Genomic DNA, 25,323 nt, shown 5'->3' on the forward strand with positions numbered 1-25,323 from the left:
GTACATGCCAGCCAAGGCCCGACCCCCTTTGAATGAGGCCTCCAGCGCATTCCATTCCAGATCGATTAGCTGCTGTGCTGCTTGTAGGAGGGGAAAATGGTGAGTCATTTGACGCAGACCCTCTAACAGGGGGTTCATTCTCGGTTCCCCTGGGATGTCATGGCCGGGAAGAGCCAGTTCCGACAGGCATTGAGAGATCAGGCCTGGGAGATCCTCTTTCAGAAAGAAGCGCCTCATGGTCCGATATGGTTCAATCCCCGAGGGAAATTCTCCCTCCTCGGGGGGCTCTTCGTCTTCCTCAGGGCAATCTGAATCCCCATAAGTGGGGGTTCCGGGTGGCGAGTGGCCGTGCCTAGGCCTTGAAGGTCCAGGGGCTGGGTCATCCGGTACGTATGGACCCGTTCGGGGCGCAGCCTGCATTGTGACAAAGGCATGAATCCCCTTGAATAATTCCACCCAGGAAAGCGAAGCCGGATCTGGCCTTAGGGGCACCAGATCTCTCGGGTTCCCTGGCAGATCCCCGCTGCCTGCTAGGTCCGGGGTGTTCCCTGAGGAACTGGCGAGTACGCTGGGCTGCGACCGGTCCTGGCCTGGAACTCCCAGGGCCTCTTCCCAGGGCCTCTTCACATTGGGAGTCTACTTCCTCGTTCTGTGTGGCTCTGAGGTTGCATGCAGAACAAAGGCTTATGCCTGATTCTGGAGGTGCCGGCTCCGCTGACGCATGGGCTCTCTTATGCTCCATCTCATCTGTTAACTCAGCTAGAGTCTGCGCTTTGTAATATGCGCGAAAGATGTGCGCCTACCAATATGCGCTTATCCGCGTTCGCCTGTCCACGTGCGCTTATCAACGTGCGCGTATCAACTGGCGCCTATGAACGTGCGCTTATCAATGTGCGCGTATCAACGTGCGCCTATCAACTGGCGCCTATGAACGTGCGCGTATCAACGTGCGCCTATGAACGTGCGCCTATGAACGTGCGCCTATGAACGTGCGCCTATGAACGTGCGCCTATCAGCGGGCGCCTATGAACGTGCGCCTATGAACGGGCACCTATGAACATGTGCCTATCAGAGGGCGCCGCTTAGCAGCGGGCAACTATCAACGTATGCTTAGCAACGGGCGCCTATGCGCTTATCAACGGGCGCCTATCAACTGGCGCCTATCAACTGGCGCCTATGAACGTGCGCCTATGAATGTGCGCCTATGAACGTGCGCCTATGAACGTGCGCCTATCAGCGGGCGCCTATGAACATGCGCCTATCAACGGGCACCTATGAACATGTGCCTATCAGAGGGCGCCGCTTAGCAGCGGGCACCTATCAACGTATGCTTAGCAACGGGCGCCTATGCGCTTAGCAACGGGCGCCTAACAGCATGCGCTTAGCAACGGGCGCCTAACAGTATGCGCTGAGCAACGGGTACCTACCCGTATGCGCTTAGTGACGGGCACCTAACAGTATGCGCGTAGCAACATGTGCCTATCAACAGCGACATGCGCCTATTGCGCGGTGACGAACCAGGACAGAAGGCGTCGGCGAGCAGACAGGCAAAATGGTGACCCCCTTGGCGGGTTGCCACGTAGGCAGACTCTGCTACTCCTCGGTTCCTCGGAGACCAACAAGTAAAGATGTACGCCTTACCTTGTCTTCGGCGCTTCCCGGCTGCGACCCGGGCGGTCTCCGGCTGCGGGGGAAGAGGGTGATTATCATCACCGCCGCGCTCGAGGAGGCTGCCTCTAGGCCGCGCCCAAACTCATCTCGCTCGGGGGCCAAGTCCACGCCGGGACCGAGGCTGCCTCTATGCCACACCCGAGCCCTTCTCACCCAGGGGCTAGGTCCCTGCCGCGAATCGGCCACCGGACCGAGGCTCTTACCTCCGAGGGACCACGGAAATCACCTTGGGAAACTCAACTGGGGGGAGGGAGGAGTGCGGGGCTCGTCGTCAGGTAGGTTTCTTCTATGAATTTAGTCGTTAGAATTTGGAAAAACGCTCAGTGAGCGTGAGGTAGCTCCAAACTGCTTTGGAGACGGAAATTACTGAATTGCTGCACTTCCTGCGGGGGTATATGTACCCGTGCTGACGTCAGATCCGTCTCCAACTGCTAGCACGAGCACACTATACCCACTTGTTTTGAGTCCATCTGCTACACGCTAGGAAATGAAAAGATACAAGAAGTCAAAAGACAACTAAGGAAAAAAGAAAAAGAATGGAGAAAAAATAAAACTACTGAAAACCTAACAAAATACAGAAAACACTTAGCATATTATAAACAAATAATTCTCAACACGAAAAAACAGTTCTATAGCTTTAAAATAGAAAAACATGCGAACAACCCAAGGACATTATTTTCCATAGTAAGAAACCTCACCAATGACAGTTCCGAATCTCCACAAGACCTTCCAGAAAATAGATGCAACGAGATTGCAATGTTTTTTAGCGATAAAATAAAAAATCTAAAAACAAAAATCCCAAATACAGCAAAACAAGTAATTAAAATGAAGGAAAGAGAAGTTATGCAATGGTCAACCTTCAATGAAGTATCAGAAATGGAAATTGAAACTATGCAAAAAAAACTTAATCCTGCACCCCATGCACTTGACACAATTACAACTGCAGACATAAAAAAAAGTAGCGAACACTGTATCACCAACACTGGCAAAGATCGTTAATCTATCCCTAGAGGAAGGATCCATACCTGACGCACTAAAAGGAGCTATCGTAAAACCTATTTAAAAAAAGAAAAACAGTGACCCACTGAACCTGAGTAACTACAGACCAGTATCAAACCTAGCCTTAATCACAAAGTTAATAGAAAAAACTATACAAAGGCAACTAGCAGAACACCTAGACAACAATAACATCCTTTATCCATCACAACATGGCTTTCGAAAACACTATAGCACAGAGACACTTCTGCTTGCACTTACAGATAACATCATGAGGGGATTTGATAACGGTAAACATTACATTCTAGTGATGCTCGACCTGTCAGCAGCATTTGACACTGTAAATCATGACATACTCTTAAATAGACTAGAAGAAATAGGCTTAAACAACAAAACTATCAAGTGGTTCAGATCATATCTCAATGACAGATATTTTCAGGTACAAATTAAAGACGCTATATCAAAAAAAATAAACCTTCAAACGGGAGTACCCCAAGGATCTGCCCTCTCCGCAACACTCTTCAACATATACTTACTACCACTATGCCACCTGCTAGCTGGTCTGGGAATCACACTCTATATATACGCTGATGATATCCAATTAATTTTACCCATTGACGATACAATTGAGAAAACATTAAACTTAGCCAACATGTATCTAGATATCATCAAACAGCTACTAAACCAAATGGAATTAGTAATTAATATAGAGAAAACAGAATTCTTACATTTAGAGAGAAAAAATACCGAAATCAAACATAGTCCAATCACACTAAAAAACAATCAACAAATAAAACTTGCAGAAAAAGTATGGAATCTAGGAGTAATAATTGACCCCGAACTAAGCTTAAAACAACACATATCTCTAAAAGTAAGAGAAGGATACGCTAAACTCATGGTCCTCAGGAGGCTTAAACCACTTCTGACAACGGCCAACTTTCGATCGGTACTACAAGCATTAATATTTGCGAGCACTGATTATTGTAATGCACTTCTACTAGGTCTTCCATACACCTCACTAAGACCATTGCAGGTTTTGCAAAACTCAGCCGCAAGAGTCTTAACTGGGAAAAGTAAGAGAGACCACATCACCGAAACACTGGCTGAACTACACTGGCTTCCCATCGAACAAAGAATACAATACAAAACACTGTGCACCATACATAAGCTAATACATAACGAACATGCAGACTGGTTAAATACAGCTCTACGTGTACACATCCCTAACAGAAACCTAAGGTCAGCAAACAAAGCACGCCTAACTATTCCATCAGTCAAAACTGCAAGACTAACACAGGTACGAGAGAGAGCACTATCACTGGCAAGACCCATACTATGGAACTCCATGCCCTTAGATTTAAGACTACAAAGAGACAGCAAAACCTTTAGAAAAGGTTTAAAAACCTGGCTCTTTAAACAAGCTTTTCAGAAAGAGAAGGGAGAATAGAAACCAGGGACAGGCAAAGCACGATCAATATAACATCCACACACACTGCTGTATTCACTAAGTGTGTAGTCTTTAAAGGACCAGTCACAATCTTAAAGTTAATTCTGTAATAAAATCCGAGATAGAGACATGGGCATGATTAATTACATTTAACATTATTGATCACTAACTATGTTACCGAACCTTATGGCACCCTTGTAAATGTGCAAATCACAGTATCATTAATTTTATGTGCCTTGATGTAAACCCTTGTGACGGTATCCTCCAAACGACAGTATAGAAAAGATTTAAAATAAATAAATAAATAAATAATAAAAATGGTGCCGATGGCCTTTGCCCTTACCATGTGACAGGGTATCCGTGCCATTGGCTGGCCCCTGTCACATGGAGGGAGCACTGGATGGCCGGCGCCATCTTTCAAAATGGCGCGGGCCATCCAGTGCCCGAGCGGCCTTGGAGGGAACAGGGAAAGCCATCAGGGCTCCCCTAGGGCTCGGCGCACGCTAGTTGCACAAGTGTGCACCCCTTGTGCGTGCCGACCCCGGATTTTATAACATCCGGTAGCGCACACAAATGTACCCCGCACGCGCTGGTTTAAAAATCTGCCCCTCAATGCATAGTTAAGCTCTGGAATTCATTGCCAGAGGATGTGGTTACAGCAGTTAGTGTAAATGAGTTTAAAAAAGGTTTGGATAAGTTCCTAGAGGATAAATCCATAAACTGCTGTTATGGTAATTAATAAGCAATAGTAGCATGTGATCTATCTAATGTTTGGGTACTTGCCAGGTACTTGTGACTTGGATTGGCCACTGTTGGAAACAGGATACTGGGATCGATGGACTCTTGGTCTAACCCAGTATGGCATTTCTTATGTTCTTATGTTCACTATGGGGTAGATTTTCAAAGTTACGCAAGCGCATCCATGTCGCGCGCTACCCGGCACGCACACATGGACTCGCAATTTTATAACATGCGTGCTCAGGCGAGCCCGGGTGTCGGCGCGCGCACGCCGAGCCCGCACCGAGCCATACTGCCTTTATCCATTCCCTTTCCCCCACCCCACCTTCCCTTCCCCTACCTCCTCCGCCCTTTCCCCCCCACCTTTTTTTTTTTCTTTCTTTTATTCCAAAATGTCTTTCTTTTATTCCAATACTTACTTCAGCCCTGGGGCTGAAGTAATTTGCGTGCGCCGGCCAACTGCTTGGCGCATGATCCCTGGCACAGCGGAAAATGGCCCTGTGCCTGGAGCCTTTTACCCTGCCCACACAATGGCCGCTATAGTCGGAGGCCTCTGCCCCCCGCCCCCGCCCTCAGACTGCCCCTTTAGTAAAGCCCCGGGACTTACACGCGCGTCGCCAGGCCTTTTAAAAGAAGGCCCGGCGCACATATGGCTTTTAAAATCCGGCCCTATGTGTGTCCCAGCAAGCTATACTCCATGACCTTACTTACCCTCGAAACGATGGCCATGGTACTTTGGCGAATGTACTGCTGGAGGCTAGCCCAGGTCGCAGCTGTCGAAGCAATCACATCCTCTCTTTTTTTTTTTTTTATTATTAGCATGTCTGTTCGCTTCAGCAGTTAAATGGCTCTTGAATTGGGCCTGGCCACTACCTGGCCATCACTATGGCTCTGCCCTCACCCTCGCCCCCCTCCCCCCCCCCCTTCGAGCGACTCATTTTCTTCCAAGATCCGGTCATGGTTATTGCCCGGCCAGCATTTCTACCCAACCATCATTCCAACCCAGCCCACATGCTTCCATCATGCAACTCTTTAGATTTCAAGATCCGAGCATGGTTATCACATGGCCAGCACACTTCAGTGCCATCTGTCCCACCTCTCACTAAGCGGTGCCACAAGATATCCGGCCAGCTCCGACGAATGTCCCCGAACTCACGTCTTCTCGTCCCAGTAAATCCCAAAGCCATCAGTCCCTCACCATTTTGCAGTGAAAGTGCATTGCTCCCATTGAGTGACTTCTTTTTTTTGTTTGTTTAAAAAAAATTATAGACCCGGTCTCACAATGTAATAGGCAGTGCTCTACACTCGAGATGAACTACATCGGGAAATGCACCCCCACTACCAAAAAAACCTCCGTAGTCTGGATCTGCAACAAGAAGTCGCTCAAAGAAACGTTGGATCTGCCACAAAAGATGGTCGGAAGCAAAAGAGGGTGAGCTAGTCTCAGCCCAGGCAAATAAGGAACCTCGGCCGCCTACTTTCATTTCCTCGCCCACGCCTATCTTCGTCAGCCCACCTATCTACCTCACGCCCATTTTCTACCTTCCTCCTTTGTTTTCTTGCTTACACCATCCTTGCTACCACTATCCCACCCAGCCTCCCTCTTCCCCTTACCCACCCTTAAACGTCCTTCCTGAGCCTGCCTGTGCATCTGTATTGTGCCCCTGCACTCGGCAGCAGCTTGTAGTGCACAGGGTCTTTAAGTCTACCCCCAAATTATAAAATCACCCTCAGAGTAGGGCTTTTACACACAGACCTTAGCCATCATTGTCAAAGCAAACAAATGTGCATAAGTTCACTTTAATGCTTGGGCCCAGTACGTACAAAGATTAATTTGCTCAAAATTACACCTCCTTTTTGGAAGGCGTAACTTGTGTGGATTAACTTATGCACATTCATTTGAAATAGAAAAGTATACATGCAGGTCCCCTCAGGCGTGCCTGTTGCCAAGGTATTTAAAAGTATTCACAAAGAGGTGAATTTTAAGACCTGTGCGCATGTTTTCCGGCTCTTGCACATGCTTGCGGTGATTTTATAACATACACACATGTATGCAGGTATATGTGCAGTTGTTATAAAAGTCATTATACAATACATGCATACATGTGTGCACGGCTTTATATTGACACATGCATATGCGCTCAAATGCCTCCTCGATCACATAAGTGTGGGGGGGGGGGGGGGGGATTTTAGTGCATACGCGCACTGATTCAAGTACCCGTTTCCCCAATTCATTCTCAGTTCGCCCCAGTAAAGGAGAGCACTTCCTAAAGCCCTAAGCTAACTTGCCTCCCTTTCATCCTATTAGCCCTGACCCTTAAAACCCCGCTGACTAGCCAAGTTTTGTTATTTTTTTGCTTACACGCCTTCCATAGCAGAAGTAAAGTTACACAGTAGGGGGCCCCGGTGCACGCAGACTTCATGTTACAGACTCACCCGCCCATCCCCCCTCTTTTTTTTCAACTTTTTGATTTGTGTACACACCAGGTGATACACACTTGCTCGCACAGTTTTTAAAATCTGTGCAACGCAAGCTAGGCAGAGTCACATGCGTATTTCCTAGCTTTGGACTATGTAGCGCTTTTAAAATCTGCTAGAAAATCGGGTTACATGCCCACTTTTATATGCACTGAACCCCAGGCCATTTTATAATAGCCATTTACATCCAAAAAACTGTGTTTTACATGCAAAAATTGTTTTGCAAATCAGGCCCCTTGAAGGTAATTTTCAAAGCCATTTCCATGGGTTAAACAGTACTTTACTGGCGTAAATATACTTTTCTAAAATTACCCTTTCTATAAGCAGGTAAACTTGTAGACGTAGGGCTGCAGTTGACCTTACCTGCAGCTGCAGTTGACCTTACCTGCCGGGACCTCTGGAACTTTTTCCTTCTACCTGCCTTGCGGGACCTGGACGCCGGGGGAGGAGCCGGGTGAGACGCCATAAAATCGGCGTTCCCGCTCCTCCACACTCGCTGCAGTTGACCTTACCTGCCGGGACCTCTGGAACTTTTTCCTTCTATCTGCCTTGCGGGACCTGGACGCCGGAGGAGGAGCCGGGTGAGACGCCATAAAATCGGCGTTCCCGCTCCTCCATACTCGCTGTAGTTGACCTTACCTGCCGGGACCTCTGGAACTTTTTCCTTCTACCTGCCTTGCGGGACCTGGACACTGGGGGAGGAGCCGGGTGAGACACCATAAAATCGGCGTTATCCGGGCGCGCCAAAGCCGTGCGCGCCTAAGGGGCGCGTGTGGCTTTGCCTGGCTTAGCCTGGCGAACCTGGTGCTGGCAAGAAATTCTTTTTAATCATTTTTGCAGCCACGAGAAGTGTTGGAGAGGAACGGTCTTCAATTATCAGTCACAAGACTCCCGGTAAGACTGATACTGACTAAGACTCCCGGTAAGACTGATACTGACTATATAAAATTCCTATTTGTATTGAGTTGAAATTTTGCTATCTCTTTGTAAATGCCACATACAAAGAGAAAAGCAAAGTTGAGAGAACTTTCTTCTACCCCTGTGAGGATGAATCAACCTAGAATCGAGGATTGTTTTGTGAAAACTTCTATAGCTACCCCCGGAGGAGTCGCTGGAGGTCTGGACCAGGAGCAGGGTCCTTCCTCCCAGACACATGAAACATCTTTGACCCCCGGGGCACCAATAACACCAGAGCCACCAGCTGGGATTAGAGTTGGGATACCTCTTGGAGTTGATCCCAAACTCAAAATGGACTCCCTAACACCTTGCGATCAGAGAGAAGCAGTTGTTTCAACTAGCTTCTCGGAGAGCTCACAGCTGGGCTCTAGGGACCAAAGTGGAATTACAGCTGGACAATATAAACCCGGCCAGTCTCCATTGGAGGGAGGAGTTGGTAATATCCAGGAAGGACTTTTAGCTGGGATTTCTGTTATTACTCCTAAAAATTTTACTCTTGGAGAAATAGGAAATATGCTAGTTTCAATGCAGAAATCAATAAATAATATAGCAATTACATTGCAGGAAGTGCTAAATAAGAATGTGGTTCTTCAATCTAAGATTGAAAAAGTAGAAGAATCAGTGAATTCTGTACAACTTAAGGTGGATGAAATGGATAAAATTCAATTAAATTTAATAAAATCTGAAAAATCTCATTTTGAGAGATTAGAGGTACTAGAAAATCAAGTGAAAAGAAATAACTTGAGGATATTGAATTTTCCTAAGACTCACTTAATAATCCCAATAGACTTATTTAAAAGTTACTTGGTGAATATCCTGAAATATACAAAGGAAGCAATACCAGCTATTGCAAGAATATATTATACCTCTCAAAATGAGGAAATGAAAAACCAGGATCAAAACAAGGATAACCAGCTTGAACTAGATTTGTCAGAATTGCTAGAAAAATCTTTTGAAACTAATATAAATACCAGAGCCACCCTCATAATACAATTCTCTTTTCTATCTGAAAGAGATTCCCTGTTGAGACTATATTTTGGACATCAGAACGATAAGTTTTATGGACAGGCTATCAGGATTTTTCCTGATATATCACATACAACAAGAATTAGGAGAAAAGAATTTCCAGTAATGAGAGGTGAGGCCCAGAATAAGGGGATAAAATTCTTATTGAAGTACCCTTGTCAATGTATTATTATAAATCAAGGGAATAAGTATATTTTCACACAGGCAACCCAGTTAAGACAATACTTGGATACCCAGTCCTAAAGTACCACCAATGTGTTGGTTATAAAAAAATATATATATATAGGAGAAAATGATAAAAAAATTCCTTGTTATCAGTGTTTTTATTAATCTGCTTCTTGACCGTTTAAATTCTCCAGCATTCTCTTTACTTAATTTTGCTTTCTTTGGATGGATATGCACAGTTTGATTCATGTTGTCGTTGTAAAAATATTTTCTTGATGTTTCTTTTAAAGAACTGTGAAATGTATCTGACAAGATATGAAAATAATAAACAATAAATTTTAAAAAAAACAAAAACTTTTAGACATAGGCCTTTATGTGCATACGTTTATCCAAAGTGACAAGAAGTATTCTCAGGGGCAGACTGGGAATTTAATTTTCCAGACTTATGCACACATTTTTTCTGTGTAAAACTACCAACAGAAATGAATAGATGTAAATGTGTGTGGATAGTTTTTAATCCAAAAAATATATTATTTTGTTATTTTTTTGCTGAAACTAAAACCTATGCTTAACTCTAGAATTTTCAAATATATAGTAGTAATTCACTTTTTAAAAATAATGGGGTAGATTTTCAAAGGGTTACGTGCGTAAGATATGCACGTAACCCCCGAAAACCTACCCTTGCGCGTGCCAAACCTATTTTGCATAGGCTCGGCGGCACGCACAAGCCCCAGGACGCGTGTATGTCCCAGGGCTTTAAAAAATGGGTGGTCCGGGGGTGAGTCCGGGGGCATGGCAGCGGTTCAGGGGCGGTCCGGGGGCGGGAATGAATCGTCCAGCACAGCGGCCTGTGGCCCAGGGGATGGCGAGCCGGCGTGCGCAAGTTACGCCTGTCAGAGCCAGGCGTAACTCGACGAGATAAGGTAGGGGGGGATTTAGGTAGGGCTGGGGGAGTGGGTTAGATAGGGGAAAGGAGCAAAAGGTGGGGGGGGGAGCAAAAAAAAAGTTCCCTCCAAGGCTGCTCCGATTTCGATTTCGGAGCGGCCTTAGAGGGAACGGGGAAAGCCATTGGGGTTCCCCTTGGGCTCGGCGCGCGCAAGGAGCACAAGTGTGCACCCCCTTGCGCGCGCTGACCCTGGATTTTATAACATGCGTGCAGTAGCGCGTACATGTTTTAAAATCGGGTGTACATTTGTGCGCGCCGGGTAGCGTACACAAATGTACTCCGCGTGCTTAAAATTTAAAATCGGCCCCAATATGACTGTTAATGGCAACAAAAAGGGTATCTTCTCATGTGCTAGAAATTTATAAACCTGCATTCTGTACACTGAGGGGCAGATATTTAAACCTGCGCGCGGGCGTAGATTTGTTCGCGCAACCCGGCGCGAACAAATCTATGCCCGATTTTATAACATGCGCGCACTGGGCAGGCGTAACTTGCGCACACCGTGGTTGCGGGCGTGTCATCCCCTGGCACGGCGGCTGTTCCAGAGGCCTCGGTCCCGCCCTCCGGAATGCCCCCGGGCCAGCGCCCCGCCCACGGCTCCACCCCCGGAACGCCCCTCTTTCGAAGCCCCGGGACATACGCGCGTCCCAGGGCCCGCTTGGGGCAGCTTGTCGGTGGTTACACGCGTACCCTTTGAAAATCTGCCCCTGAAGCATTACTATATTTATTATTTGGAGATGCTTAAATGACTGTTCTGCACTTCAGAGAGTATTTCAACATAGATGACTTTTGCACTGGCTAAGATGAAGTGCTACTTTCAGTAACGAGAATATTTAAAGAACTGAAAAGGATCCTTAGCTGTGAGAAAGAGTAACTAAAGTTGAAGATCAAGTAGGATCTATATATTGCAACAGAAAGGGAATCAATGACCTTAGAGATCGTTATCTGCCATTATTTTTTGTTTTTTTAATATTATTTTTATCCGTTTCCAATGTATATCCAAAGCAGTATGGGGCAGATTTTAAAAGCCCTGTGCGCGTAAATCCAGCTGGATTTACGTGCAGGGTACTTGCGCGCCAGTGCACCTATGTTGCATAGGCCGCCGGCATGCGCAAAGTCCTGGGACGTGCGTAAGTCCTGGGGCTTTGCTTGGGGGCGTCAGGGGGGCATCAGGGGTGTGTCGGGGGCAGCGCAGCATTCGGGGGCGTTAGGGGGTGGGGCTGTGGGCCTGGCGCCAGCCCAGGAGCGTTCCAGGGGCATGGCCAAGGCCTCCGAACCAGCCCCCAGGCCGGGGAATGGCGCACTGGCAGCCGGCCGGCATGCGCAAGTTACGCCTGCCTCGGGCAGGCATAACTTTCTGAATAAAGGTAGGGGGGATTTAGTTAGGGCTGTGGGATGGATTAGGTAGGGGAAGGGAGGGCAAGGTGGGGGGCCGAGAAAAAAGTTCCCTCTGAGGCCGCTCCGATTTCGGAGCGGCCTCAGAGGGAACGGAGGCAGGCTGCTCGGCTCGGCACACGCAGATTGCACAATTGTGCAACCCCTGCGCTTGCCGACCCTGGATTTTATAACATGCGCGCGGCAGCGCACACGTTAGAAAATCGGGCATAGATTTGTTCGCGTCGGGTTGTGAGAACAAATCTATGCCCGCGCATAACCTTAAACATCTACCCCTATGGGGCAGATTTTAAAAGCCCTGTGTGTGTAAATCCAGCCGGATTTACGCACGCAGGGGACTTTAGCGCCAGTGTGCCTATGTTGCATAGGCTGCCGGCGTGCGCAAAGCCCCCAGACGTGTCGGGGCGTTCCGAGGGCAGAGACAATGGCGTGGTGCCGGCCTGGGGGCATTCCGGGGGCATGGCCGAGGCCTCTGAACCAGCCCCCGGGCCGGGGAATGGCACGCCAGCAGCTGGCTGGCAGGCGTAACTTTCTGAACAAAGGTAGGGGGGGATTTAGTTAGGGCTGGGGGGTGGGTTAGGTAGAGGAAGGGAGGGGAAGGTGGGGGGGGCTGGAAAAAAAGTTCCCTCAGAGCAGCCTCGGAGGGAACGGAGGTAGGCTGCTCGGCTCGGTGCGCGCAGGTTGCACAGTTGTGCACCCCCCTGCGCATGCGACGCCTCTGGATTTCATAACATGCGCGCGGCAGCCATTTTGCGCGCGCCGCCATTTTGTGCAAAATGGCACCGGCCGTAGACAACACGATTCGACTGCAGGAGGTCGTTCCGGACCCCCGCTGGACTTTTGGCAAGTCTTGGGGGGGTCAGGAGACCCCCCCAAGCTGGCCAAAAGTCCCTGGGGGTCCAGCGGGGGTCCGGGAGCGATCTCCTGCCGTGAATCGTTTTTCCGTACGGAAAAACCAAAGGTAGCGCCGGCGCCATTTCTACAAGCACCGGAGGTCCGAGAGTAAAGATCAAACCGGGACCCTTCCTCTGGACCCCAGGTAATTTAAGGCATTTTGGGGGGGTTCGGGAGGGTGGGGGATTTATTTTAAAGGGTCGGGGTGGGTTTTAGGGTGTTTTAGTGTGCCGGTTTTCCCGCCCTCCCCCTTCCCCCGATTTACGATTTTTTGACGATAAATCGGGGGAATTGGTATTGTATCGTGGCTCTAACGATTTTTGACGATTTAAAATATATCGGACGATATTTTAAATCGTCAAAAAACGATTCACATCCCTACCAAACAGTAATTTGAATGATGAACAGTTCAACACGTATGAAATGAGAAAGCATCAAGAGTAGCCGCACAGAAAGGAGAGACTATCACTGCTGTGAAAAGTTGTCTGGAAGCTCAGTAATACAAAAGAGCTAATTGGAGCAGAGATAAAAGTTGTAGATTGTGAATGGTGAAAATCAATGCTTCTGCAAAGCTTGAGGCATATTTAGGACAAGCTGCTAGACTGCAGAGAGCCCAATTCCAACTGAAGGAAATTACAGGAAGCAAACTGTCCTAGGCATTCCTAGCAGCAAGGGACCAATGAGAGCAGGCAACAGAAATCAGACAGAGACAAAGCAAAGCAGGAAAGATCCAATAAGGACATCAGAATCATTCAAAAGGAGGTAGATCTCCTCAATGTGTAGAAAATCCAAACTGTGCAATATAAATGAGATGACACAGTGTGGCAGTATAGAAAGGAAACATATATACATATATTTAAATATACTGCAAAAGCACAACACTCTACTAAAGGAAAGGGTAGTGAAGTGTTTTGAATCCAGCTGGATGCAGGATATGAGGCAGCACTGGTTTAGTAAATGGAGTTTGTGCCAGGCAAATTGGGTCACCAGATAATTAGATCAAGGGTATGTGCTGGATATCAGGATGTACTTGGATTTCAGAAAAGCTTTTGATATTGCTCTACATAGGAGGCTCCTAAATAAATTCAACAACCTGACTGCAGGCACCACGATGGTATATTGCATTAGAACTGGTTGAGTGATAGACCAACATATGGTAGTGGCAAATAGAATTAATTCAGAGGAAATAAGGATGATTAGTGGAGTGTCTTTGGAATGTATCTTGAGGAAGAACTTTTCAATATCTTTCTCAGTGATATTGCACAGAATGAAAGAGAAAAGATTTCCTATTTGAAGATAAAACTAAAATCTTCAACACACCTGAGGGAGCAAACAGAGTGAAAAGTGATCTAAGAAAGTTAAGGAGTGGTCATGTCAGGGAAGATAATATTAAATGTAAAAGAAGTACAATTGGGCAGAAATCCAAGGAATCAGGGTGGACCATACAGTTAGAGATATTGATATACACCAATCAATAGAGACCTTTGAGTGAACATGACTGATCTCAATATTTTGAAATAGTGTGAAAAGATAGTGGCCAGGAGGATGCTATGGTGCATTTGGAGAAGCATAGTCAGGAGAAAAGAAAAGTGGTGATAATGCCACTGGTGATACCTTGCCTGGAATATTGGGCTGGATTTTAATAGCTACGTGCGGGTGTAGATTTGTGCGCGCAACCTGGCACGCACAAATCTACGCCCGATTTTATAACATGCGCGAGCAGCCACACGCATGTTATAAAATCCGGGGTCGGTGTGCTTGCGACCTCGGAGGAACTTTCCTTCCGCTCCCCCCACCTTCCCCTCCCTTTTCCTATCTAACCCGCTCCGCAGCCCTACCTAAATCCATTTTTAAAGATGGCGCCGGCCATCCAGTGCTCCTACCATGTGACAGGGGCTGGCCAATGGCACGGATACCCTGTCACATGGTAAGGGCAAAGGGCCATCGGTGCCATTTTTATTAGCGCAGCCGACGGCCCGAGAGCGGGAGATCGCTCCCCGCGCCCCCACTGGACCACCAGGTAATTTTAAAACATTTTTGGGGGGGGGTCGGGAGGGTGGGGGAGGCTAAGGGGTCAGTTTTAAAGGGTCAGGGTGGGTTTTTTGTTTATCGGATCGGGCGCAGCCGATAAAAAAACAATCAGGCCGGACGATAAAAATTATAAGATTTGAATCAGAACCGGAACCAAACCGATTCTGGTTCCGATTCACATCTCTAGTAGTCAGTCCATGGGTAGTCAGCCAAAGCAGAGGTCAGGTTCCTGGAGACAGACAGACGTGGTCGAGTTCATGCAGAGGTCAGTTCCAGGCAGCGTGCAGACGTGGTCGGTTATCAGGCAGAGGTCAGTTCAGGCAGCATACAGACGTGGTCGTAGAACAGGCAGAAGGTCAGGGGCAGGCAGCGATCAACATAGTCAAGAACAAGCCGAGGTCAGTACCAAGAAGACAGTCTGAGAGATACTACCTGGGGAGACGAGGAGACAGGACGCTGGAACAGAACGACGCTGGAACAGGACTGGAACGAGACTGGAACAGACTGGAATAAGGCTGGACACAAATTGGAATGCATAGGCAAACTAGAAATCACGATGTGATCGACTCAATTGCCAAAGCAAGGAAGTGAGGGTAGGAGATTCCTGTTATACTGTGCTCAATCAGGACGTGCTGCGGAGCTGGGATCCGCCCCTGACCCTTTAAGGTGCCAGGCCTATGCCACGGAGGACGCCGAACCCCACCAAGAGGCATGGCTGGAGGAAGAAGGACCGGTGACCGCTGCCGTGGGACGCCGAGGCCTGGCTGTGCTTGCCATCGCTGCAGGAGAGGACGATCTGGGACCCCTGGAGGAGCTGGAGAGGTGAGCAGGCCTGGGTGCAGGCCGAACGTGGACGGGACGCGCAACAACCGGCTCAGGAGCAACATCATAAAAAAGTCTTAATGGATAGGGTAGTGGATGCATGGAATGTCCTTCCAGAGGAGGTGGTAGAGACAAAAAACTAACAGATTTCAAGAAAGCATGGGATAAGCACAAATAATCCCCTGGTGCCAAAAATTTAGGGGAGGGGAAAGCCAGAGATCAAATGAGGCTGATGGTATTGCATTAGAAAGAAAATTGGGCAGACTAAATGGACCTTATTGCCTTTAACACCATCATATCTATTTTTCTATAGTTGTATCACTCTTAAAACAAACAACATAGTTTGACTTTCCTTAACCAAAAGATCACAAATATAAAGATCCAAGTATTTAAATAACACAACATTAAAAAAATAAAAATTATTATTATATAGGCATGCAATTAAGAGAGAAAAAGATCAGATATCTAAAACAATATTCCCCACTAAAAGAAAAAGAGGCCCTTTACATGTTTTTCAAGCCTTTATCAAGGAAAAAGATGAATTAATAAATGCTGTCTCTTCATATCACTGATGCCTACCAAGCAAAAAAGGCATCAGTTTTTGGGGATAAAAAAAATAATAAAACTGATCCTAATATACTTAACTGGGTTGCCTTAAGAACAGGGGGTGCTCAAACCACTCCTCAGGACACCCTCCACTTCCACCCCAGCCAGTTGTGTTTTTAGTATATCCCTAATGAATATGCATGAGATATATATTTATTTATTTATTTAAAATCTTTTCTATACCGTCGTTAAGCGGGGTGCCATCACAACGGTTCACAATAGGCACAAAAACTATATGTTGTATAAAGTGTCTGGAATTCTTAACTCTTAAACAGGTGCCATTTAAAATACTGTACATAATTTCACAATAAATATTATTTGGTGGGTGTTTATAAGTCATATCCCGTTTCCTCTTACTCAGCTATAAGATATAGTACTACTTAACTCTAGTTCTTTGTTGTTTAAAAATAAAAGGAAGAATTTAGAATATAAAAATGAGAGGAGGGAATGTATGCAAATAAATCAAATTATCCTGATGCAGCTCAACAATTTTCATCTGCCTAAACTTTGTAACTTTAGAGACATCCAGAAAGATTTAAATCTGTTGACCAGCAAATAGTCTGCCTTTAGATAGAAAAGCATTTGAAATCCAGTCTAATTGCAGTGTAACTTCCTCTATTAGTACAGAGGTAAAGAAGGGATCCAGACAGCTTAGTGAAGATAGTCGCCTAGATCAAAGCCTTTGAAAATTTTGTAATCTGAGCATCTCATTTTAGCCCCTAAATTCACTAAGTGGCTAAATGTATCCACTCAAAATCTGGGCGTGAATAGGAGCAGGTGTAGATTGGGTGAGAAAGTTAGGGAGCTAACATTTATTTTTAGAGCTAGCCACCTAACTTGGCTGGCCAAATCTAAACACTAGGGATGTGCAGAGCAAAATTTTATGTTCATATTTTTTATGTCCGAAAGGGGGTCCCCACTTGCGGCCAATATGGACATAAAAAAAATCCAATGAGTTGGGTATATGTACATATGTGCAAAAAAAAATGTAAACCCCCTCACCCTCCTTAATCCCCCCCCAGACTTACCACAACTCCCTGGTGATCGAGCGAGGAGTGAGGACGTCATTTCTGCAATCCTTGGCGAGAAGCATGTGACGTCGGTGGCACGTCGAGTGACGCGGCGTCACGTGATTCCCGGCTCGTTCGCGCCGGACGGCTCGTTCGGCCCAAAAAGAACTTTTGGCCAGCTTGGGGGGCCTCCTGACCCCCCCAAGCTGGCCAAAAGTTCTTTTTGGGGCCGAACGAGCCGTCCGGCGCGAAACGAGCCGGGAATCACGTGACGCCGCGTCACTCGACGTGCCACCGACGTCACATGCTTCTCGCCAAGGATTGCAGAAGGCCCCCCCAAGCTGGCCCCCCCAAGCTGGCCCCCCCCAAGCTGGCCCCCCCAAGCTGGCCAAAAGTTCTTTTTGGGCCGAACGAGCCGTCCGGCGCGAACGAGCCGGGAATCACGTGACGCCGGCGTCACTCGACGTGCCGCCGACGTCACATGCTTCTCGCCAAGGATTGCAGAAATGGCGTCCTCACTCCTCGCTCCATCACCAGGGAGTTGTGGTAAGTCGGGGGGGGGGGATTAAGGAGGGTGAGGGGGTTTATATTTTTATTTTGGCTCAACAATCGCGATTTCCCACATATCGAACATATCTATGTTCGATATATGGGAAATCCGATCGTTTATGTCGAATCAATTTTTTAAGTAAAAAAAAAATATGAGTTGCGTTTTACTAATGCGGTCAATCCGAATGCACACCCCTACTAAACACTATAATAGCAGGTCTGAATCTGGCTAGCCAACCTTCTTCCCAAGATAAAAAAAACAAACTAGTATCCAGTAACCACAAAATGCTCTCCGGGCCTTCTTCCCATCAAGACAACACATGTGGTAGGGCCAGGAGGTGTCCCAATCTCTCCATCCCTGCTGTCAAGAAAATGATATAGTAGGCCAGGAGGCAAGTGTGCAAGGGGGATACCAACCCCCTGGAAGCCCCCTTTCTTCTCCCCATCTAAAAAACATTAGCCCAACATAGCTCCCCATCTATACTCCCAGATGAGCTAGCCGGAAGACTTGGTTTTTCTCTCCTATTGACTCATGTCCCAGCATTGTTCCGTCAACAATGCCAACAGTGTCCATCACTTGACTGATCTTTCTATTTGGAGAAAATATTTTTGAAAATATCAAATTGCCCCGCTAGATTTAGAGTAAAATGACAAGGGCATAACTACTATAAAACTGTACATCTATAGGCTTATGTTAATCTCTTTATTTAAAAAATATAGACATCCCTGATAGTATGAGTATGCTGACACATACAAAACTTTATCTGCCAAAGACAAATTTTAAATCAGCTTGATCTGCATATTTTCTAGATTGTGTCTTCTTTAATCTAATATTATCTATTATTAATTTTAGCTTTTTAGTAACAGTAATTTGTTGTGCTGTTTTCACTATACATTATTTACTTGATTTCTAGGCTATGCAGGCACGTCTTCAATTTATTAACAAATACATGGAGAGTATTTCTCCAAGACCTCAAACAGAGACAGACAAAGTTCTTATCAGAGATGAAACAGAAGGAGAAGGTATGGATCCAGTTTCCCTATCAATGAAAGATCTACTTGTGTGTGTGTGTGTGTGTGTGTGTGTGTGTGTGTCCCCATAATTTATTTTATTTATTTATTTAACACTTTTCTATACCGACCTTCATGGTAGAGACCATATCAGGTCGGTTCACATCGAATAGGGGAACTGAACCAAGAACAGTAACCAAAACAAAAGGTTGAACGTGAAAAAGCAAAGTTACATTTAACAGGAAATTAAACTTGGAGGCATAGACTGCTGGAAGGAAGGAAAGGCTAGAGATAGCGGAGAAATTATTAGTATAAACAGAGCAGTCAGGAGGCTCTTATTCTGGGCTTAGGGGTAATATGGAAATCCATTGCTCCTAAAGGAAGTTCTGTCGACTATTGTGTGTCATGGGTATCTGAGAAGGTTGGCGGAAAAGCCAGGGTCTTAAGTTTTTTTCTTGAATGTTGGTAGGCAGGGTTCCATTCTGAGGTCAGCTGGGATGTTGTTCCAGATAGTTGGGCCTGCTGTTGAAAAGGATCGGTCTTTAGTTGAGATGAGGCGTGTGGCTTTTGTAGGATTAATAATTAGGATTAATTTTCCCTATGTGTATCATTTGCACTTGTCCATGTTCAATTTCATCTGTCATTTAGATGCCCAGTTTCCCATTCTTGCAATGTCCTCCTAAAATTCCTTACAATCCACTTGTGTTTTAACTACTTTGAATAATTCTGTATCATCTGCAAATTTGATCACTTTACTAATTGTTCCCATTTCCTTTGAGGTGCTTTATAAATCCTGTTACATTTAAATAAAAATAGTAAAAAAAAAAAACAAATAATCACACATTTTTGTCTTTACATGAACAGAAGTAATGAGAGGGGTAATATACTTTCATGTAAAGAGGGCTATGTGTTGCTGAGTAACATTCATTGTATTGAAAGCATAAAAATTGACAACTTCCAAAGATAAATTCATATTTTTTATGCAGATATAGGACCCATTGCTGAGGAAATCCTAAAAGCATCATTGACAGCGCTTGACAGAAGCTCACAACATAAAAAAATAATCTGGGAACCTCTAGATCTTACACCATTTATGAAGTAAGTTATGGTGTCGCATAAATATTGTTCAGTAAGTTATTGGATCCTGAAATGTAGCCTCCTAAGAAATGCTCCATTCAGTTTAACCTAAGAGCAAATGCAATATCTTATTTCTTCTTGCTTCCCACAGAAAGACAATGCCAAAGACTGTGATAAAGGATGAGCATCTCATTTTGCAGCAGCAGATGCAGAAGGCAGAAGAAATTCGCAATTTCCGACAATTTCGGGAGCATGTACTAGAACAGAGAGGGGAAGAACAGGAGGCTCGCATTTCACTGAAGAGAAGACTGATGCAAATGTATGAGACTCTACAGGTAAGCATACAGAGAAATAAAAGGGGTCCACATTCAGCCATGGGACATCCTGCTATCAGGTCAATACTGTAACGTGCGGTTGAAGATTTCCCGTCTGTAACGTGCTGGGAGCGCACAATTCGGACGCGTAAGGCGATTCAGCGATACAGTCTCCAGTTTCACGCGTCCTTAGCGCTTCTTAAAACAGACGCATAACCCTTTCCGCACGCAGCATGTATATGATATGTAAATGAACGAATTAGCTGTATAATGAAGGAATTAGCTATTCCCCTCCGATACTGTGACGCGCGCTCAGATTATCTCCTTTGTAACCCGCTATTTTGCCGCATCCTTAACCTGTTAGTTTACCGCTACCCTCTACTTGGTGTTATTGTGGTGTTAGTGTGGTGTTCGAAAATTAAAATGGGAATAAAGTGTAAAAAATGGTGTAAAAAAAGTGTAAAAACATTGCTTACCTGCCCTGGCCCCGTCCGGTCTCCGGTGCAGCCCCAGTCCTGTCCCCTCCTCCCGAAGCAAAAAAAAAAAAAACGAAAAAGTAGCAAGGCTCGGGCCTGCTACGGTAGTCCCTTCTCCCTTCTCCTCTCCTCCCGATTTTGGCGCTCAAGGCGGCGGGTGGGCGTGCATTCATCCAGGCAGAGGGAGCCGGCAGCGAAAGCGGCCTCCGGCTCCCTCTGCCTGGATGAATGCACGGCCCCCGCCGGCAGCGAATGAATGCCCGTGCGATTTCGGCGCTCAAGGCATGACGTCACGTCATGTGACTGCCTTGCGCGCCCTGGCCCCGTCCGGTCTCCGGTGCAGCCCCAGTCCTGTCTCCTCCTCCCGAAGCAGTGAATAAATGCCCGTGCGATTTCGGCGCTCAAGGCAGTCACATGACGTGACGTCACGCCTTGAGCGCTGAAATCGCATGGGCATTCATTCGCTGCCGGCGGGGGCCGTGCATTCATCCAGGCAGAGGGAGCCGGAGGCCGCTTTCGCCGCCGGATCCCTCTGCCTGGATGAATGCACGCCCACCCGGCCGCCTTGAGCGCCGAAATCGGGAGGAGAGGAGAAGGGAGAAGGGACTATCGTAGCAGGCCCGAGCCTTGCTACTTTTTCAGTTTTGTTTTTTTTTTTTTTTTGCTTCGGGAGGAGGAGACAGGACTGGGGCTGCACGGAGACTGGACGGGGCCAGGGCAGGTGAGCGGGGGCTGGGGGATAGTTTGCCGAGCATCGGGGAACATAACTGTCCACTTCCTGGTACCTGTCATTTCAAATGTCATTTGAAATGACATTTGAAATGACAGATACCAGCGCGGCCGTGAAGCGTTAGGCCCGCGAACCCAGGATACTGTATAGGCGCTCTATACAGTAAAATGGGTTGCGCGGGCCTAACGCTTGCCTAAGGCTTCGCAGCCGCGGCATGCATTTGCATGCAATTAGAAGAGAGTATAGAGCGGTAGGTGAAGAGAACTGTGCGTGCGGGGAACGAGGGTGCGCCTGACACTGCCGCACTGTTTCTACCGCAGCCTTAGAGTATCGACCCGTAAGTTAGCCAGATACATTTATATATCTAATCTGTATCAGATAGTCAGCAGCTCAGATAAGCCACTGAATATATCTGGCTCTCACAAAGTTAGTTATGTTTTCTCCATCCAGAATGCCCTAGGGCCACCTCTGGCTTATCTGACTAAGGGGTAGATCTTAAATAAGTACGCGTGCGTGTACTTTTGTTCGCGCAACCGGCGCGAACAGAAGCACGCCGGATTTTATAACATATGCACGTAGCTGCACGTATCTTATAAAATCCAGGGTCGGCGCGCACAAGGCTGCGCAACATCGGCAGCCTGCGTGCACCGAGCTGCGCAGTCTGCCTCTGTTCCCTCCGAGGCCGCTCCGAAATCTCGGAGGGAGCTTTCCTTCCACGTCCCCCCACCCCCCAGCCCTACCTAAATCCCCTCCCTACCTTTTTTGTGCAAGTTACGCCTGCTTGAAGCAGGCGTAACTTGCGCGCGCCGCCTCGGCATCCCCCGGGATAACCAGTTGTTCGCCAAACATTTTACTTTAGTGGTGAGAATATAAATGAAGATCATGCTGAAGGAAAGGATAGTGAACGACTTATAATCAAGTGGGTTGCAAGATCTCAGGCAGCATGGTTTTACCAGAGGCCAACTATTTGGTTATATTTTCAGTTAGGTGACCTAGAGCAGTGGTTCCCAAACCTATTCTGGAGGAACTCAGCCAGTCGGCCTTTCAGGCTTTCCACAATGAATATGCATGAAGCTAAATGTGCATTGGTACTGCCTCTATAGCATGCAAATTTTATCTCATGCATATTCATTGTGGATAGCCTGAAAACCTGACTGGCTGGGAGTCCCCTAGGATAGGGTTGGGAACCTCTGGACTAGAGAATTAAATAAAGGTTAAACACTGGATGTGGTTTATTTGGATTTTAGTATAGCTTTTGATGCTGTCCCTCATAGGAGGCTCATAAATAAACTGAGTAGTTTGGGGTGGGCCCCAAGGTGGTGACTGGATTAGAAATTGGCTGAGTAATAGATGACAGAGAGTATTGGTAAATGGAGTCCAGCCAGAGGAGAGAGTGGTGATTAGTTGAGTGCCTCTGGATCAGTTACTGAGGCTGGTTCTCTTAAATATCTTTGCAAGTGATATTGGGGAAATATTAGAAGTAAAAGTTTGTTTTTGTTGTGGATGACACAAAGATATGCATTAGCGTGGAGATGCCTGAGGAATTAGACTGAATGTAAACTAACTTAAAAAAGCTTGAAGAATAGTCAAAGGCTTAGCTGCTAAAATGCAATGCAAAAATGTACAAGGTCATGCATGTGGAATGCAAAATTCTAAGGAGTTGTACACAATGCTGGGGATGAGGAAGGGAGATGCTATTGTGCACTTATCAGGAGAGAGACCATGGGATGATAGTGACTGATGATTTCAAGGTGGCAAAACAGCATGACAAGGTGGCAGCAAGAGCCAGACGGTTGTTAGACTGCATAGAGAGAAGTAAGTCTCATTGCTTGATGAGCCATAGCAGTGAAGCCTGCCACCAGCACAAACAGCCTGCATCCAGCCTGAGGATCCAATTAATTAGTCTTCTGATTGGCTTGCTGAAAAGGCGCCAATCTGATAAGCAGCCCAGGTGCCACACTGCTGCTGACCTGCCCACCTTTCCACCTGCTGTTGAGTTGTGGACTGTTATGATTGGCTTGTCTTACCAAACACAGCCAATCGCATCTCAGTTCAGGAGCCGTGCTGACATTCACCTGCCCACCTGACGGTATGCTTAACTCCCCCCCCCCGGCCCCCACCATGTGCCAATCACATCTCCAACCATTAAGAAGTCACATCTCCAGAAGAAGAAAGCATTCAGGTCAGATGCTGTGCCAGCATTCACCTACTCCTCCCCACCCCCTGGTGCCATTGTAATCATCCAAGGCGGACGCAGGCATCTCTCGGTTCAGCACGTCATCAAAGCGACATTTTCAGCCTTGGACGATGACGTTGGGCATCGAGGAAATATACCAGTAATTGCAGGCTGCACCTAATGCAAATTTTAAAATGTGCACAGGGCCGGATTGGAAGCAACGATGGGCTGGATTTGGCCTGCGGGCTGCAGTTTGCCCACCCCTGGTTTATAGGAATGTGACAGCCCGGAGGTAGAGACTGAGAGACATTCTTGCAACAGTTTCCTTTGAATTACATACCATTCACTTTTGTATAATCAGTCATCAAAGGCCCCATTCTCTTTTCCCTTTTTGTTGTGTGTATACATACAGGTCTGGTAACTGTGAGGGTGAAACAGATTTTTGAGCATTCAGGTGTAAAAGTACCTAGGAATCTTATCATTAGTGACAAAATAGCTCCTATCTTCAAAATTTATATTCAGATTTAGGACCCACAAAATTATAGGGATTTGATCTCAATCTCTTTTTAACCTGAGAAAACAGAAAATGCTATAGCACTGGGATAAATCAAGGGATTGGGGTATAATAGCAAAATATATTGTCTTAAGCTTCTACACACTAAAAACTGAGTCTGACTAAACCAGATTTATAACGTAAGTCTAGCAAACTTCTCTTTTAAACAAATGGAATATCAGCATCATAGTCCATGCTTTAAAAAAACTACAAGTTCAAGAAATAAATGAAGCACTAGTGCCAGTCTGACAACTAGGTACTGACATCTCTATAATCTTATATTTCTACCAACTTATTTCAACTTTTTTCACTGTATTGTTTCTTGCAATGTTCTTTAGATATTTGCAAAATTTACAAAAGCAGAGTGAAACATCTATGCCATTTTTTCCTCAACTGCAGATATCTCTAGATACAGCACGCAGTAGTGTTTTAATTGCCCGAGAAGCTTACAGAAACAAGTTAATAGAAGATGAGATGAGAAGTCGAGAATCTTTAGCTGCACAAGGAACACCTTCTCCAACAGAGATGAAGACAAGCTCATCATTACGAAAAAAGAAGAGTGGCAAAAAAAGAAAAAATAACTGAAGATGCCAATCACTTCTTCTGTACAATTTTAAAAAAGTATTAAATTAATTGTTGATGGAAAAATCTGAAATGTTTTTATAGATTGTTTACCTAAATATTCCTGTCCATGGATCATTTATTCTTCTCATGTAACTTTATGGTATAGTATTTCTTCCTTTAAAAACTGCTTTTATTGATGTATGCTTTTTATTTTTTTTTATTTTTATTTAAATATAATAAAGAGACCTTTTATTCAAGGTCTCTTTATTATATTTGAAAATATAATAAAGGGATAATTTTTTTAAAAACCCTGCTTTTATGTTCATGAAAAGTATTGATTGTTACTATTCTGTTTAATCTGTTATTTGAAATAAACATTTTCACAAAATGTTATTTTGTTCTCACATAATTATATGGGAGAGAGAAGTTAAATAAAGCTGTGGTTCAGGTAGGGGTGGCTCAAGGCAATCTGCAGCCTGCGGCCAGGGATGAGATGGTGCTCCCCTGTCCAAGGCATAGAACATGTAAAATCATCAAGAGGGGGTCGCTTTGTAGTCTGACCCCTTCAGTGATTTCAAATGCTGCAGAAGGGGGAAAGCAGGGGTTAGAGTTCTCAGAGGAGTGGCAGATAGAGTGTCATTGAAAATATTTCTAAGAAGCTTGCAACCCTACCACATTCCCGTTATCCTAA

The 25,323-nt window shown here is 45.9% G+C and overlaps 1 protein-coding gene across 1 annotated transcript in view; it reads left to right on the plus strand.

Annotated features, from left to right (window-relative positions):
* ADGB (androglobin) overlaps positions 1-24,830 on the plus strand; it is a 790,434-nt gene extending 765,604 nt beyond the window's left edge. Inside the window, exons 32-35 of the mRNA XM_029594040.1 lie at positions 18,646-18,754; positions 19,729-19,840; positions 19,971-20,154; positions 24,468-24,830. Of these exons, the coding sequence (XP_029449900.1) occupies positions 18,646-18,754; positions 19,729-19,840; positions 19,971-20,154; positions 24,468-24,653 (591 nt within the window). The 3' untranslated portion in view covers positions 24,654-24,830. The remainder of the gene's footprint in view (positions 1-18,645; positions 18,755-19,728; positions 19,841-19,970; positions 20,155-24,467) is intronic.
* Positions 24,831-25,323: the final 493 nt, after the last annotated feature.

This window comes from Rhinatrema bivittatum, chromosome 3 (assembly GCF_901001135.1).
Source record: "Rhinatrema bivittatum chromosome 3, aRhiBiv1.1, whole genome shotgun sequence".
Classification (NCBI taxonomy): domain Eukaryota; kingdom Metazoa; phylum Chordata; class Amphibia; order Gymnophiona; family Rhinatrematidae; genus Rhinatrema; species Rhinatrema bivittatum.